General features: G+C 40.8%; 2 protein-coding genes across 2 annotated transcripts; both read right to left on the bottom strand.

Moving 5' to 3' along the window:
• Window positions 1–569: 569 nt before the first annotated feature.
• On the bottom strand, window positions 570–4,314 carry LOC128448992 (complement C1r subcomponent). Its single transcript, XM_053431939.1, has 8 exons — window positions 4,160–4,314; window positions 3,723–3,942; window positions 2,402–2,573; window positions 1,953–2,087; window positions 1,757–1,831; window positions 1,451–1,656; window positions 1,159–1,367; window positions 570–1,047 (listed from the first exon to the last, which is right to left on the bottom strand). Exons 1-8 carry the CDS (start codon window positions 4,183–4,185, stop codon window positions 687–689), a joined length of 1,404 nt encoding a protein of 467 aa, XP_053287914.1. The 5' UTR covers window positions 4,186–4,314; the 3' UTR covers window positions 570–686.
• Window positions 4,315–5,173: 859 nt separating this feature from the next.
• LOC128449247 (uncharacterized) lies at window positions 5,174–17,708 on the bottom strand. The gene is made up of 23 exons (XM_053432309.1): window positions 17,548–17,708; window positions 16,839–17,037; window positions 16,574–16,754; window positions 16,054–16,179; window positions 15,602–15,795; window positions 14,731–14,881; window positions 14,510–14,625; window positions 14,336–14,417; window positions 14,112–14,246; window positions 13,943–14,017; window positions 12,928–13,738; window positions 9,525–9,738; window positions 8,402–8,585; window positions 8,176–8,310; window positions 7,667–7,872; window positions 7,430–7,577; window positions 7,171–7,289; window positions 7,006–7,084; window positions 6,741–6,875; window positions 6,396–6,470; window positions 6,084–6,289; window positions 5,787–6,001; window positions 5,174–5,625 (listed from the first exon to the last, which is right to left on the bottom strand). Exons 1-23 carry the CDS (start codon window positions 17,559–17,561, stop codon window positions 5,259–5,261), a joined length of 4,167 nt encoding a protein of 1,388 aa, XP_053288284.1. The 5' UTR covers window positions 17,562–17,708; the 3' UTR covers window positions 5,174–5,258.
• Between the last annotated feature and the right edge of the window lie 458 nt (window positions 17,709–18,166).

Genomic DNA, 18,166 nt, shown 5'->3' with positions numbered 1-18,166 from the left:
ACATGCGAGTAGGTGAAAAGGTAAATATATAAAACATCCTCATCTATTTGACAACACGGTATTTAGTTGTTTTGAGTATGTGGTATTTTTGTGGGTATTTGGTTGTGTTGTGAGTATATCGTGTTGTTGTGGGTATTTGGTTGTTTTTGGTTGTGTTGGGAGTAATTGGTTGTTTGGTCATGTTTTGAGTAATTTGTTATGTTTAGTTGTGTTGTTAGCATTTGGTTGTTTGGTCATGTTGGGAGTATTTGGTTGTTTGGTCATGTTTGGAGTATTTGGTTGTTTGGTAGTGTTGTGAGTTATTTGTTATGTTTAGTTGTCTTGTGAGTATTTGGTTGTTTGTTGATGTTGTGAGTATTTGATTGTGTTGTGAGTATTTGGCTTTGAATGAGTATTCTGTAGTGTTGTGAGTATTTGGTTGTACCAGAAACCCTTGGAAGCCGACCACACTTGGTTATTAATATACACACTTTCACAATTGATGGTGCACAAAGAAGAATACATTCATGGTTTACCTACAGCCGATAGCAGAACAATTACCCTTTACTTAAAGAAAAGCCTCATGACAATTATTACTTTAGTCAATCTGCAACTTTACTTCATCATTTTATTGGAAGACATCGGTCAAGTCATTCTTTCTTGTTTGTTGTTATTTGGCAGAACTAAATGATTAAAGATGGTAACTCTCAGTTCTCCTGCATGGTCTTTGTGATCCAGTCCAGGTAGTTAGCGACTCTGGTGTAGACTCCATATGCTCCCCGCCGTCCACAGCCAGTCCCCCAGCTGACAATCCCTGCAGCCCAAAACCGTCCCTTGTCCTTCAGGGCATACGCGTTTCCAGCATCACCACTACAGGAGTCCTTCCCTCCTTCAGGAAGTCCAGCACAAACCATATTGTCTGTCAGGATTTGTCCTCCACCCCGTTTCTGCCGAGACGTAGTAAATGAATCCCTGCATGTCTCCTGGTCCACCACAGGGAGGTGAACGTACTTCAACTGCTGTGTTGAACGGCCCATTTCCTGTGTATAGCCAAAGCCTGACACCAGTCTGAAAAAGACAGAGAAGACACAGTTATGGTGAACTCAGAAGTAGGAGCAGTAAAATTATGAATTACAAAAGAAGAAATTGTGAAATTTAACCTGACAGTTATTTCCTTACCCCATCATTCCAGTGACATACGTGGCATTCTGCGCTGGTAAACATATGGGCATTACAGATGCGTTGAATGTGATCGGGTCTTGCAGTTTGATTAAGGCAATGTCGTTGTTGTAGTCTACGGGGTTGTTGTAATCAGGGTGAATGTGGACCGAGGCAGCATGAACAGGAGAATCCATCAACCTCTGAACATCAGTTTGTCCCAGATAAACCTGCAAATCAACAAGATATGTAGAAATGTGTAAAAATATGTTGAGCATGGTCATGCAGGTAACAACTATTTTGGCCAACTTACCTGCACAGTGTTGTTTGATACTGGGTTGGTAGCTTGCGTTGCAAGATGAGCTGCGGTCATAATCCAGCGGTCTGCGATCACCATGCCTCCTCCACTTCCGTAATTTTCTTTAAGTTGCACTTGCCAGGGGATGGTATATTCTGGAGCATCGTTGCCTCCTATGATCCTCTGATACACAGAGAGGTGTTCTGTTGGCTTGCCACAAACTGGATGGGATGCATATGTACACAAACACAATGAAGTGTCACACAAATACAGACTTTAGGTTCCAATTGCATCACAGGATTTTATTTTGGCAACAGGTACCTGGTATGCATGTAGGACTGACATCACTGCCGTTGCTGGATTTCCATTTTCCATCGGCTCCGCAAGTGAATAAAACTGTAGAGCACAGAACATGATATATTTCAAAACCAAGCCATTTAAAAAATGTAAAGATTCATGTTCACACATATGCATTAGTAGTGATATTTTTCTGGCATGATGTATGTGAAAATCTCACCGTTTGCATCTTCAGGGAGGGAATAATACGGCTCATTACAGTGGTACTGAAAAATAGAGCGGTACTTGTTCTGAAATTCAGACATGTAGGTCATCCCTCCGTTCAGCAGAGGCTCAGGTTCTCCACAGTCAATCACTGCAGACAAACAGAACAGGGATATTTTTAGAATTTTCAAATGATATATATTTGAACTGCTGTCATTGTTTTATTTGTCGCAAAATAAATTCCAACATTCTCCACCTTTGGTCATTTGACCTATGGGACGCTAATTACAACCCAATGATAATCACACGTTTTACATTGTCTGCTGTAAAACTGTTACAATTAACCAACAGAAGATTTAGCAAGACAAATATTCCACAAAGAGACAGAATCTGTCTTTCCATCTCTCCCTGTGTCTTCCCTATACACTGCAATACAGAGGAGGGAGGTGACCATAAAAGCTTTACCTGTTAATTTATAGGTAGCAGAGAAGCCGATATGCTGTTGGACTTCTGAGTTGGAGTTACTTGACTGGAATATGAGAGTCATGCCAGGAGAACGGATCGGCTCTTTGCCTGGGTGATTAGTGGAATTTTCCTGGCCGCAAAACCTCCCCAGGATCTTTTGATCATAGACGACCTGAAAGATATAAAACTAGATAAAAACACATGATGAGGCACTCCCTGACTGGTTCTGTTTCATGTGAGTTCAAGCAAAACTTTGTAACTTCTATCCACTAACTACAACACACATTAATGTTAGCAGCTAATTGAACATTGACACGAAAGGAGAAGAGTTTGAAATTCAACAGCATGACTCAGTAACAGTTCCTTCTTTCAAAAGCTAGATAATATTGTCGAGTTTTTAAAACATAAAATGAGAGAAAAGAGCATTTGTGGATCAGGAGCAGGATGTAATGTCAAGTCATGAGTCCGAGTCCAAACCATGATCCTTTACAAGAGACGAGTAAAGCCACGGGTCAAGTTGGTGTGATGCAATAAAAAGGCAAACAAAATTTTAAAAAATCCATTTACCTAGAATAAAATTTCTGATGTTTCTAGGTTTGAACGTTGTTGGAAACATTTTGGATAATGTCAGCACATAAGCCAACAAAATAGATAACATACGTCTAGTTGTTTTTAGACATTTTTATGAGGAGTATTAAAAGAATAGTAGTAGAATTGTGTTTTGTTCCTTCTTTCAAAAGTTCGATAATATTGTTGAGTTTTTAAATCAAAAAATGAGAGAAAAAGAGCATTTTTGGATCAAGAGCAGGATGTAATTATCAAGTCATGAGTCCGAGTCCAAACCTTGATGCATGAATAGAGTCAAAGTCCAACCCGAGTCCTGAACACACAAGTCTCAAGAGGCTGTTTGAGTTCAAATGAACTTGCATCTCTACCGTCTGTTAAGCTAAATTAAACTAGAAAACGCATCCGAATTCAAACACAAATCTGGTACATTGGAACGGTGATCTGTTATCGGTGTCAGCTACCACTTCAGACTCAGCTTTGAGAGCAAAGCAATACTTTTAATATTGAAGTTCAAGATCAATGTTTTGTATATTAACAAATCAATTGACCTTTGCTATTTCTATTTGTATTACATGTGGAAGTTCAGGTTTAGGTTTTTATTTTTTCTTATTATTCTGTCCAATTCAATACCTCAATTCTCTATTCCTATTGAAGTACCGAATATGAGACTAAGTTCTGGGTTTAGCACATCAAGATTAAAACACGGATATTGTTAAAAATACACTGTAAATATATGTTCAAATATGGTTCTGACTGTAAGAGAGTCCTGAGAGCAGCCAGCGGAAGGTTTGATGTCCAGGTGTGTTATGGACAGCTGGATCTGGTATCCGTCCCGTCCCAAAATGTTCCACTCTCTCTTCAGGCCGGCTGGGTAGGGCAGGGGATACAGAGTGGACCGGATCTCTCCATGCATTGAACAATCAGTGAAGCCCACAGAACAGCACTCACACATCGACACAGACACAAACACAAACCTGCAGAGATCCATGAACAGAGAAAGTTGGAACTAAGGTGTGAGACCAAAGTTGACTTGGTTGTATGAGGCTCGAGATAATTCAGTCGAATTTAAAAAAAAATTGTGTAGAAGACATTGTATTTTGCACTGCATATAATATGAAGCTTCATTATCAGCAGGTTCATAGCATTGTATAAATACATTAAGAAATCAGTTTAAAAAAATTTAAAACTTACCAAATGACAGAGTATATCCAACCCATGTCTGGAGGAAGTAGATACAGTTTGCGAGTGCTTTACTGTTCTGAGAGGATTGGGTAAAGTTCTAATGGATCCTGTCGCTTTGTACTGAACATTGAACTCCCAGTAGGTGTTTTTGTTTATCTTGGCAAATGTGATTTGGAGGAGGAAAGTGTGGGCGCCATCATGGACATTACTCAGAATTACCTTGGATGTCCACATATGAAGCTAGACTCATTCACACACAAACAAAAAAAAAAAACTAGGGAAAACGTTGTTAGCCACACACTGATGAAATATATTTCATTGAAAAAGCTTCAAGAAATTTCTTCAATCAAATTAGGAAGTTTGGAAAAGATCCAAAAGTAGAGATATGAACTAATCTTTCCACCAAAATTACTACCTTGCATTTAGTGGACCAACTTAAACAAAAGATTGTTATATCAATAGTAGTTGGTGCTGTATTTCATAGATATGTGTAAAGCAGCCGATACAGTCGGTCGTAATAGTTTAATGGAAATATCTCTAAATATAATTTCTCATCTAGGAATCTTTCCTGTCTCAGTACAAATATAAACAATAAAAACATATGTGTATCTATAAATCAATTTTACAACCTCCTAATGCTTATATTCCAATCAAATGTGAAAGGATAGACATAGTAACTGATTTTGATCATATTTGTGTAATATTGGAGCCGAGTTTTAAAATAACTGTTAAAAGCATTTTGTAAGATTATTTGGACATGGCCAAGATATTTACTGACGCTACAGTGAGTCACTCCATCAAGATGCAATGTTTTTGCCCTTTAGTCATTTTCTGAATATTCAACTAGATCAGAGATAATATAATAATCTGAAAGGACATCGATCAGGCGCTCACCTCAGCTGTGCTAGACATCTACCTGAACTGCTGAGGCTCACTTTATATAATGGCCTTCACGAAAGTTATCATCCATTGTTGATAAGCAGTAGGAAAATTAAAGGTTTGTAACCAGACAGTACACAGGTGTTTTGTTCATTAGTTTTTTATTTAGAACAACATTTGTTTAATTTGAGATGTTGTGGTTTTCTCATCATGAGGTACTTCGAAAATCTCAGTTCTCCTGCATGGTCTTCGTGATCCAGTCCAGGTAGTTAGCGACTCTGGTGTAGACTCCATATGATCCCTTCACTCCACAGCCAGCCCCCCAGCTGACAATCCCTGCAGCCCAATACCGTCCATGGTCCGGCAGGGCGTATGGGCCTCCACTGTCACCTTGGCAGGAGTCCTTCCCTCCTTCAGGGACTCCAGCACAAACCATGTTGTTTGTCAGGCTTGGTACGTTGATCCTTTTCTTCTTATACGACGTAATTGATTCATGGCATTTGCCCTGGTCCACCAAAGGCACGTGCACGTAATTCAGCTTATTATTTAAAAAACGTACATTGTCGGTTACTGTAACGCCAAAACCTGACACCAGTCTGAAAAAGAGATAGACACGGTTATGGTGAACTCTGGAGAAGTAAGCAAATCACAGTCTCTTGTTGAAAAGCTTGCAAGATTTCACGAAAGTTAAAAAGATGAAAATAATTCATGATTTATGCAGCATCCTAAAATGTAAAAATGACAGATATTTCCTTACCCCATCATGCCAGTGACATATGTGGCATCCTGTGCTGGCAAACATATGGGCATTACTGATGGGTCGAATGTGATCGGGTCTTGCAGTTTGAGTAAGGCAATGTCGTTGTTGTAGTCTACATTCTGAGGGTTGTTGTAATCAGGGTGAATGTGGACTGAGGCAGCATTAACAGGAGAATCCACAATGGTCTGAGCATCATTAAGTCCCATATAAACCTGAAATCACCAAGATATGTAGAAATGTGTCAAAATATGTTCAGCATGGGAATGCAGGTAACAACTATGGTGGCCCACTTACCCGAACAGTGTCGTTTAATGCAGTTATCCCATCTTTTACTACAACATGAGCTGCGGTCATAATCCAGCGGTCTGCGATCACCATGCCTCCTCCTCTTCCTCCGTCTATACTCAGTAGCACTTGCCAGGGGATGGTATCTTTTGGAGCAGTGTTGCCTCCAACAATCCTTTGATGCTCAATGAGGTGTTGTGTTGGCTTGCCACAAACTGGACGTGATGCAGATGTACACAACACAATGAAGTTTCACTCAAGAACAGACTTGAAGTTCCGATTTTTTTTGAAGGGTGCTTCTTTTGCATTGACAACCCATACCTGGTATGCATGTTGGTCTGACAACAACATCATTGTTGGATCTCCACTTTCTGTCTGATTCACAGGTAAAACTAACTGAGGAGTAGACAGAATAATACAAAAAACATGGTTTGGTTTTAATCTTTGGTTTTAGCTAACAAGCATAGGCTATCAGGTTTCAACTCAATCAAATAGTTAATGCATACATGTTATAAAACCAAGGGACATTAAAACTTTCTTCTTCTAGACGACAGCAGTAATGGTGGTACAAGCTAAAGATACAAATCACAGAAATCCTCCGTAAACCCGTCTCATTTCAGAGTTGTGTCCCTGAGTTGGGACACAGCCAGTATGTAAATATCTCACCATTTACGGCCCCAAGGATCGAGTAAAACGGTTCATTACAGTGGTACTGAACAACAGAACGGTACTGGTTCTGGAAGCCAGAGAGGAAGGTCACTCCGCCATTCAGCAGAGGTTCAGGTTCTCCACAATCAAATACTGCAAAGAAACAAAACAAGGACATGTGTAAGTTTATCCTGTTAAGACTTGTCCCAAGTCATAAGGAGAACTTGGTTTATGTTTCCATTATATTGTTACATATAATTGTTTGAGCTTATAGGTGATGTACTGTGGCATTCTGGCAGAGGAAGGTGCCACTGTCCATTGCTTTGGCACATGGTAGAGAAGCTCGCCATCTCCTGACCCTCCTGAAACAGAGAAAATAGGAAACGTCAGCTTGACGTACTCTTTCTTGATGCAAAGTACTGCTCATTGTAATAAAGTTTCATCTAACCATCATCAGCTTGTATCCTTGGGCACAGCGCACAAAGATGTAGTCTCTGTAGAGATATTCGTTCAAGATTGGCGTGACTCTGCCTTCGGCCACGTTACCAGGAAATGGACACTGCACCCCTGGAAACGCATACATAAAACATCAATTGCATACCTGAAGGGACCAAATATGGTGCACAGTGCCAAAATGCCTTGACAGCGGCACCCAACAGTTTAAGTGCTCATTGGCTTATTTCTATTGTCATTGCTCTCCCTCTCACTGTGTGTGCTGTAGTCCAGGCTCCAGCCGTTGCTCAGGCCTTCGTCGTCAGTGTGGTAGTCCAGCTGGACAGTGTTGGAGTTTGTGACCATCAGATCTGGACTCTTTACACCACACAGCTTTATGGGATCGCTGTTTGGAACGGTCACCTTCAGAGAGAGGAGCAGTTACCTACACTGTTCATTTATCGTATCACCAATCCATTAATAACCAGTGTATGGAATTCGCTTGTGGTTACCTGCAACCAGTGATTGAGACAGCTCAGGCCTTGCTGCGTGTCAACACTCTCGATGTGGAAGTTGTCAGAGAAGTTGAGCGACACAGTGAAGCCAAGTTCGACAGAAATGATGTACTGACAGGACACGGCGTGAGGTGGGGAGTTGGGATATCCTGGACTGTGAAGAGATCCCTCTGGCTCATCAAAAATACCACCAGCACAGGACACTGGGCAACAAGAAACAGGAGAAACTAGAAACGGGCACTTAAAAGAGCACATACCTCCACCAAGGCCTAACAGTCCCCTTATAAAACCACTTTTTAACTCACTAGATCAAGATTGTATCAAGATCCATGAATTTTTCTCTGAGACATCAATGAAAATGTTGATAAGGGAAAATGAAATAATTTTTATGGGTTGTATCAGGACCTTTTCTTCCAAATGTAGCTGTATATCATTTGTGAAACAAAACTGAAGTCACAACCGTTTGACCCACACACAGGGGAAGAGTGTATCTGCGCAACACTCACACACACAGCTGCGCTGGTCTGAGCGAAGTTCGTAGCCATGGTGACAGGAGCAGATGTAAGACCCGAGTGTGTTTAGGCAGATCTGAGAGCAGAGTGGACCTGAGGCATCTCCAGGAGCAGAACACTCGTCTATGTCTGGTGATGACAAAGTGTTGATTATAATGGGGGACGGTTCTGCTGGGAGAAGAGGGAAGCGACGGGAGGGTGAACAGAGAAGAAGTGTTACCTAACGCCTGGTAATGAGCAGAGAAGCCCACGTTCTGGTGGCGCTCTGGGTTGTTGTTATCTGTCTGGAAGATGAGGGTGAGTCTGTTGCTTGGAGACAAGATGGGCTGGTTGTCGGGATGGTGCCCATCAGCTGAGTTCTCAGAGCCACAAAACTTTCCCATCACTTTTCCATCATAGAGAACCTGGAGGAACATATCAAGAACAAAAAATGATTCACGGTTTGGGATCTTTGCTGTGTAAACATCAAGTTGTACTTCGCTGTCGGTCCTTTGTCCCATGCATGAATGGTCCTAAATGGAAACTGTGTCTGTGGCAGCTCATAACACCACGAGGAGAAGATTAAAGCAACACCACAAAGCTGTTTTACCTTAAAATAACAGCTTCAAACTTAGTTTGATGGTGAATGGTGCCATCTTCATTATCAACGCCTGTTCTAGCTCTACACTGTAGAACCTACATTTGTTGCTTATATATATAAAATTACTTCAATTAGTAACAATGAAATGATTATTTTTTTCAAATTAAATTGAGCAATTGCGTTTAAATATATTGTTAACGTTAAGTTGAACAAGCTCAAATTCCTGTTTGTGTTTTGAGTTGGTCCAACAATTTTCTTTTTATCAGTGTGTGTGAGCGGGTACAATGTCCTGTGAGAAGCATGTAATGGACTGACTGTCTCAGCCTATAGTTCCAGAATAAGATTTACAAAACATTAAACACCAGCATTTACCTCCAATATATAATAATAATTTAAGAATTAATAACATCCACTGTTCAGTTGTGTTTCAGTTCAGTGAATTTGACAACGCAGTCAGAGCTCCACCCAACACATTGATAGGTTCTGTTATTTCTCTACATGAAAACCCCTTAATCACTCTAACACGGAGCCCAGAAGAATTCCCCACGTGTGGCTGCAGGGGGCGCTGCTCCTCAGTAAAAATGACATGGTGTTGCTTTATCTCTCATCACATCTGTAACCACATGTTTAAAAGAAAATGATTTGTCTATAGAATAAGTTTAGAGTCAACTTAAAAGTTAGTCACACTTTATGTTTCAAATTCAAGCCCAGCAGCATTATTGTTTATTGAAACACTGTATATGTGTTGAAATGTGGCTCTGACTGTGAGGGAGTCGTAGTAGCAGCCTGCAGAAGCTTCAATGTCCATGTGTGTGAAGGTAATTCGGATCCGGTAGCCTTCGGGCACACTGAGGTCCCACTGCTCCTGCAGGTTGGGAGGGTAGGGCTGCGGATACTGGGGAGACTGGACCTCACCGTGCATCAGGGGCTCAGGGTCGGGCAGTGGCCAGCACCCACACGCCGACACAAACAGAAAGCTGGAAAGGTGCAATAGCGGACTCATCACATATTTGTTTATCGTCTGAGCTGCTGGTCCAAAGTTGAACCAAACAGAAAAGAACAAACATGGTGTCAACACAACTTCATGATATCACTGAGGTTTTATGTGTCATTCTGAGACAGGGATCAATCGATCAACCTGTGAAACAGTAATAATAAAAGTTATTGTGCAGACGTGAATACACAATGATTTAAGAAGCAGTTCGACGACAGATACCTGCTGTTAATTCTGGAATCAAGGAATAAATTGAAAACAAAAACCGCTTTTGTACAAAATAGGTTTAAAATGTTGTATTTAACTTACAAGACGATACAGAAGGTCCACCCCATCTCTGGAATTTAATATCTGTCAGTGAACTGATCCGCTGGCGTTGGAGCAAATGCTTCACATTCAGGTAAAACATTCATAATGAAAAAAAAAAGTGTTGTTTCCTGTATTTAGCAACTCACTTCGTTAACCCTTTGATACACAAGCTATGCAAACACCTTCTAATGCCCAACAGGGGTAGAAAATGAGCCGTATTCATGCATGGCTGGGTGTTTCTTTGCTATATTCATTTATAGCCTATTCTTCCTTCTTCATCAAAGATAAGTCTCATATACCATCAGAAGAACCTTCTTCATTTAGAAGAGCTGGATTCCAAGACACACCAACAACTCCAGCTTGAGCCTGTAAAACAAAGTCCAGGTCCTTAGCATCAGAGCTTTAAGCCTCAGAATCAAAATCAGGACCAAGAATCGCCTCCTCATTTTTCTCATCCTGTTCTTCATACAGCATCTTTACCAACATGTCACCCGAAAGTCTGAAATGATTGTAATGATTGCACCAGCAATACTAACACTCTGGATAAATAAAATCAAAAGCATATTTTCAAATGCACATCAATCAGTCTATTAAGTATATACTGTTATATTTCAAGTTTTATTTTGTTGATCAAGCTATGGTTAGCTAGCCAGAAAAGAAGTCAGCTAGCTAACAGCTGGTTAGTATTGTACATGTTTCTCTTTCTCACTAGAAATGGGTTGTAAAATAAGACTTAGATGCATCAGATGTGCAAAATTAGCTGTGTGAAATTAATGGCAGGTGTTCCATAGTGAATAAATACTGTTTGGGTAATTTTTGACCCATGTGTCTAAAAGTGATATAGAGTGATGTATTTTTTTTATAAAGTAAGCAAGGAAAAAGGAAAATAATAATTTGTGGTATTAACAAACAAGATATATTAATGGATATTTACAATGTTAAATGATAAAATGCATTTATTTCGAAAAATATAGCAAAGAAACACTCAACATGCATGAAATAAAACAGGAAATGAATACGGGTCCCTTTTGAACCATGTTCTGCACTAGACTATTTTATTAAATAAGGATTTGTGATGATCAAAAACCAGTTAACTGGGATAACCTGAACTACTGAAAGATGAAATTCATTCACTGCAAAGATATAGAAAATAAAAACGGAGCTGGTTCACTTTTGAGCCATGTTGTGTATCAAAGGGTTAATGCCAGGACTGTGTCTTGTTTGCCTTGGCAAAATCAAATGTATGCTCGCTTTCGATTTCTGGAGAAACGAATCTGCAATTTTTTTTAAATATTCTATTCTAACAAGAATTACTTGAAACATAAGGAGCTATCCTGATTTTTCTTTTAAACAGATCATATATTTAATAACCCTAATTCAAATTCTTACCCCCTCGTCCCTCATTCCACCACTAGATGGGGGTAACTGTGTATTTTTTTCAGCATTCCTCAAACTTGTTGCTTGCTAATACATTGAATTTCATTTAAACCTATTGTCTTTGTTGCCTTCAATGCTACATCAGTCTGAGAAGACGTCCAACTACCTGCTGTTGATTGGTGTTCAAATCTGACATCATGGGCTCCCCACAGAAAAACCAGATCCCAACAACAGCCTTCTAAATTCTTGGACTACGTAACCGTTGAACTTGTACAACAGCAGTGTGCACAGATACACCAGTTTAGCTATGCTCATTAAGATTTTTGCCTTTATTGTCAGTCAAGTTCTGAATCAGTTCTTTTTAAGATTTCTGAGAATTTATTTTTCCATGAGCTGCAGTGACTGTCTTCACAAATGTTTTTAAAAAATACCCTTTATAAAAAAAAATACTGAAATAAATACATAGATGGAAGCGGAAGAGGGGGAAATACAAAAATATCGTTGAAAAAACAGGATGAAAAGAACAAATGTATATCTGTTTTTTCCAAAAACATTTATACCACTAAGTGGCAGTAGAGGATGAGCTGTTGTATCCTCACATGAGGAAGTGAAACTGGGGCCATATGTTTATACAGTATGTTGAAGAGATCAATTCAATAAAGTGGACAATAAAAACTCACAAAATGTTTATTTAAAAAAGAAGAATCAGGGAAAAAGATGTGCCTTAAAAAATACTTTAACCTGAGCAGGAGAGGGAATGTATGCATCTCATTAGCCCCAGTGTGCTGCTCATTGAGTGGCAGTGACTGGTGTGTTGTTTCTCATGAACATTAAAATTTTCTCACCTCTTGCTTTCCTCTTCAGCTGTTTTTGTCGTTCAGGGCTTTGTTTACAATACGTACATCGGATGAATTAAGATGATGCTTCCAATCGAATAAAGTGTTTATGACAGGATCCAAAGAAAATCCTCTGAAGATGAGCGACCTCTGATTTAAAACTTATTTCTTGTAATTAATTTTGGGATATCTATTCCAACTTTAGCCTTATTCACAAACACTCTTCTATAAAATGTGCTGTAAAGGCTTCACAGAAAAACAGATATCATTACTGTCTGTTCTGAAATTACTTTCTGTCTGCCCGGCCTTGTGTGGTCATTTAGCTTAGTAGTGTAAAATGTATAAATACTGCAATAGTTAAGTGTTCCTGTGTGTGGAGACCCTGAGATGTTTTGGGTGTATCGTATATGTAAAAAGACAAATCGATTGACACACTTTCTCTGCAGTTTATTTCCCATCATTTCCTTTAATATAAAAATGAAGTTTGAAGTTATAATGTGTTAATGTCATTGTGATTGTCAGTGTTGGTACATTGATTGAAAGGGTTACAAACTTAATTTTCACGAAAGCTGTTATTCTGGCATTTTGAATCAGTTGTGATTACAGTATAATGATTCTTAGCACTGTGTTTCCACCTGCGTCTTCTTCACCCTTTCTTAGAATTCTCCACGTCATCTATTGTCTTCTTGATCCAGTCAACATAGTTCTTTACTTTGGTATAATAACCCTTGAACTGCTTGTCCTCACAGGGGGGACCCCAGGACACGATACCAGCCAGATGATACGGCCCTGTTCCTGCAGACAATGTGGGTATTACAAACGGACTCCCGCTGTCTTTCTGGCAGCTGTCCTTCCCTGATGCTCCAGCACAGAACATGTTCCCAGTGAAAATCATGGAACGGCCATCTTGCATGCGAGGTGTATCCTGACACCGGCTGAGGGAGTAGACCCCGATTTCAGCATATTGCAGCATACGAGCCGTCACGAGGCTACCCCTCCTTTCTGTAAACCCCCAGCCTGAAACTGTGCCTTGCTCATTTTCCTGCAAGCCCCTGTTCACCTCCGGCAGACATATGGGAAGGAGGTTTGGGCCAAAATTCACCCTGGAGGTAAATCTGATCAGAGCAATATCATTGTCATAACTAATGCGTTGATTAGGAGAAACCACTCTGGTGTAGCTAGGATGAATGATGATCCTCTCGCTATCCATGACCACCACACCAGACGATGCATCTGACGTTGTCCTTCCATCTACCAATCCACCATACAGTCTCAAAGAGGTTTCCTCCAACGTCTCTACGACATGAGCCGCTGTGACGGCCCATTGGTCATTGATCAGTGTTGCTCCTCCTCTAGATGTTTCTTTAATGAGAAGTTGCCAAGGTATTTCTCCCAGGTTTGCATTGCGACCTCCCAAAATCCTGCCTGCACTCCCGTGGGCGTTTTCATGCAACCCACACACTGAAGTACACATACACAGATTCATATAGTAAAAAAAAAACTTGTTCACATGTTACATAAATAAATTACCAGTTTACAAACAGCTTAAGAAGCACTTATAGGCTCTGTGCTACTGCCTTTGTTTCACCTGTAAATTAATGGGTTACAATCCAAATACATAAATTAATATTGAATAAAATGTGAGGAATGTTTTTGAAGTTGTACCTGGAGTGCATTTCGGCATCTGTGTCGTTCCACTGCTTGATTCCCATTTACCACCGGCACTGCAAGTGAATTTGTCTGAAAGATCGAAGAGAGGAAACAATAAGTCGGAGAACTTTGCTTGATTTAAGCGAGGAAGATTAATGTGCAAGAGAAAACCGCCAATAATCACCTTGTCCTTCCAGTGTGTAGTACTTTGAACTGCACCTCAGCTGGATCTGGCCTTTATACCGGGTGTGTGAGTGTTCTGAGTCCGTCAACTGAAGGATGCCATCTTCTGGGAAGTCAGGATGACCGCAATTCACAGCTATATGTAAGAAATGGAAAAGAAACTGTTAACAAAACCAAGACGTACTCCTAGATAACTCACTTTTATAAGAAAGAAGTCGGACTCACGTTCACAGGGGTAACTAGGGAACCAGGTGCCTGTACTCTGGCACGTGGTCTCATACTGCGATGACAGCATCAGGAGGCCTCGCTACATCGTGACAAATACAACTTGATCATCTCAACACTTCTTTTATATGTTTACATCAAATATAGAGCTATTAAAGGTTCTTGTTCACTTACAGTATTCACAATATGGCCAAGTTCACAGGCTACTGTCACTGTCTGACCCGGTTGATACTCTGGTTGATGAGGAGTCACAGTGGATTGGGAGGTGATCCCTGGTGGACAGACCTTTCCTGCGATTAACATGTCAGAGAGCGAATTAGTGACGAGTCTTCAGCAAACTTCGCACAGCAAACGTTGTTTTCACTGCTAAGGCAAAGATAAAGAGGCCACAGCACCTCTGGTCTTGAAGTGCAAGGTGAAGCCTTTGTTGGAGCCGAAGCCGTCGGAGGTGAAGCTGATGTTGACACGATGTGAGTGAGTAAGGAGGGGAGACGGGGGGGGCGTGTGCCCGCAGAACGGACCCATAATCCCAGAGGGAGTCTCAATCTGCAGACAAAACAAGACAATGTGTGAGCCTGTCCTCTCTGCCAACATCTGTCCAACATCCTCTCTGCTCCTTTCACTGGGGTGAAGCATGCAGATGTATGTGTGTCCTCCAAGATCAACAGGAAAGATGCAAAATAGAGAATAAATCCATGATCTACCTAGCACACAGTAAATTCTCTTTTATGCAAGACAGGTGATATAGAATCAGGTAAATTGAGATAAGCTCCGTCCAGTCGAGATGATTTCAATTGTGTAAATAGACCTGAAAAATGAGTGTTATGACAAGTTGTACGAGTAGAATTACCCGGTAATTACATAGTTATTAGTGTGTGAATGGTCCAATTGCCACCGAGTCTGAATTGTGACAAAACCATGAAGAAAAGAAAGAGGAAAAGTCATAGTATAACAGTTAAATCAATCTTTGAAGAAGGGAAACACAAAATGGTATAATGGGGGACATGACTGTGCAAGGGGACATGTGACTGAGAACATACCCGGTACGTTTCATAGCAGCTGTACCCAAAGGAAGACGTTCTTCCAAAATGAGTGACACAGAGATACGCAAATGGTCAAAACAGGATGTGACACCTAATCTGTGAAATCCACGATTTCGACATTTTAGTCTGTACTTCCTCTTTGTTCGCTGCTCAGTTTTCAAAGTTAAAGGTTTTAGCAGAAACACGCTTTTATTCCCGGTATGTTTTCTGACTCAGCACGTACCCTCAGTGCGTCTATGCATTGACCATCAGGGCTCTGCTCCACATCAAACCCCCCGGAGAAGTGCAGCTCCAGCTGCAGGTGGGCCTCCACAGACAGGGTGTACCGACAGTCTGCGTTCTCCGCATACAAGCCCGGCCAGGAGGGACTGGATATGTCCCCTTTGGTCAACCCTGACAGATCCTTGCCACAACTCACTGTGTTGAAGATAAATTAATTGTTATCATCATTTTAATCCACAGGAACACAATCATATACGCATCCTTCTTTTCTCATCCTTCTCTTTCTCCACCTCCTGACTCCCTGCTTCTGCTTCCTCTGGTTCTCACTTCATGTTTCAGTTTTGTTCCGTCTTCCTTGAATTGTGTCCACTGTCTCTGTCTGTTGTCTTCTAATAATCATAATAATAATAATAATAATAATAATAATAATAATCAGAATAAGGTTATTTGCACCAGTGCAAGTGTGGTTGTCCGTGCCCAGGTGGTAACCATGGCGACAGGAGCACCTGTACCCTCCGATGATGTTGTGGCAGAACTGACTGCATTCAAGTTCTGAGTCTTCCTCACATTCGTCAAAGTCTGAAAGGATAAATTGATTAAAGGTCAAATGTAGAAAATAAAGAGAGATTACACAGCACTTCAATTATTTGATACACATCTTACAGTGATTCCACAGCCGTACTGATCATTTCAGGTTATTTAATCTTTGTGTTAAAGGTCAACACTGGACAGCTTTATCCAAACATGACAGTTAGTCAGTGTCAGCAGAATAAGTTTTTCCTTCTTCAATTGGAACTGACACTATGTATTAGTGTCAAAACATGTCCAGTCAGACATCGATGAGTACGTAAATCTGTGTACACACAAAAAGTAAACTCTCCGAACGGGGACAATTTAAAAAACAGACAAAAATACAATGGACTTTGGTTGGAAGGACACAACTGGAACTTGTTTTTCTTTCTCTGCGTCTCACCTTGCACACTGTAAAAGCCTTTGAAGCCTCTGTGCCTCTTGATGTTTGAGTAGTCCGAGTGGAAAGAGAGAGAGAGACAGCCGCCCGGGTAGGAGACGAGCGAGGGATTTACAGAGGACTGTAGCTCCTTAAAGTCCCTTTGGCCACACAGAACAGAAATCAGGTTTCCATTTGAAAAGATCTAGAGGTAAGAGAAAATTAGAGGGTGTAATCGCAGACGTCTTCATTTATTTATGATAATTTTGACTTCTTCTTGACCCCTGACCTTCACGGCATCGTTTTCACAGTCCTGGCTGTCCTCCAGGTCCAGGTGGACGATCCTGATGGAGAGGGTGTAGCCTTCGCTGGCACACCTGCTCCAGTTCATACTGGCGTGGGGCTGGTATCCACTGGGATACCCTGGAGACTCCACCCATCCCAGCAGCATGCAGTGGGCCGGGTGGGAGAGAAGAACAAGCAGGAGACTGGAGGGATGTAGAAAAGAATTTCACGGAGAAAAGGAGAAGGTGTGAAGAGCATAAAGTCAGAAAAGAAAATGTTAGTGTAGTATTCAAAGTGAGGGACAGAGAAAGTGAACCGCGCATAAAACAAAAAGAAACCATAATGCAACTGGAAAAACCACAAACCTTCGCCCAAAAACCCTAAATATTTTCTGGGGAAATTGGTGAGAATGTCCAAAAAATAAAAAATCACAATGTCTCGCAATGTTAAAGAAAATAAAACAAATTCCTGGATCCACCCCCTGATCCATACCTGCACCAAAATTGAGAGGCTTCTCCCGTGACCCAAACTGCATTCCTCCACAAAGACTTGTGAACAGTTTTGAGTCACGCTGCTAAATAACAGACAAGCGAACAAACGTGGATGAAAAGCTAACCTTTACAACATGCAAGTACTCAGAGTCTATCGCGAAAACCAGTATGATTCAGTAAGTATCTGTTCTATATTATTAAAATATAATATATGACACCCACCTCAATCTTAACATTGTGATCCCGTCAAATCTCTTCTCAAATAAAAGACTACCTCAATATTTCACCTTCCCCTTTTCATATTTATTTATTTTCCATCTGTCCTACTGGCCCGCTGTCCCCTTCCTGTCTCACTCACAATTTGCATCCATAAGCACTTATAAATCTATTCGTAGATTGTTTCGTGCGTTTGCAGTGAGGAGGGAAGGAGTTGACATTTGCAGCGAGGCAGGCCGCCGAGCCCAAAAACTTTTGGTAGGTTCAGCTGAAACAATGGAGATGGAGTTCAAGGAATGGGTGTGTTGAAGAGAGGAAACGTCCTATTGAGCTGCAGCTATGGAAACACACACACACACACACACACACACACACACACACACACACACACACACACACACACACACACACACACACACATACACACAAACATGCACAAACAGCCATCTCTCCATGACATCAGATGACATAACTTTGACATATATTGATTTCCTGGAGGCTTACCGTAATCTAAACCATAGTTCAGGCTAGGGTTAACCCTAACCCGGTATTTACCTAACACTTAACATAACCTCAACCTTTGCCCTAACCTTAACACAACCCGCACCTAATATTACAATAGACC

This window comes from Pleuronectes platessa, chromosome 10 (genome assembly GCF_947347685.1).
Source record: "Pleuronectes platessa chromosome 10, fPlePla1.1, whole genome shotgun sequence".
In the NCBI taxonomy this organism is placed as follows: Eukaryota; Metazoa; Chordata; class Actinopteri; order Pleuronectiformes; family Pleuronectidae; genus Pleuronectes; species Pleuronectes platessa.
Note: the sequence above shows the minus strand (reverse complement) of the source record. Positions and strands in the feature narration are given on the sequence as shown.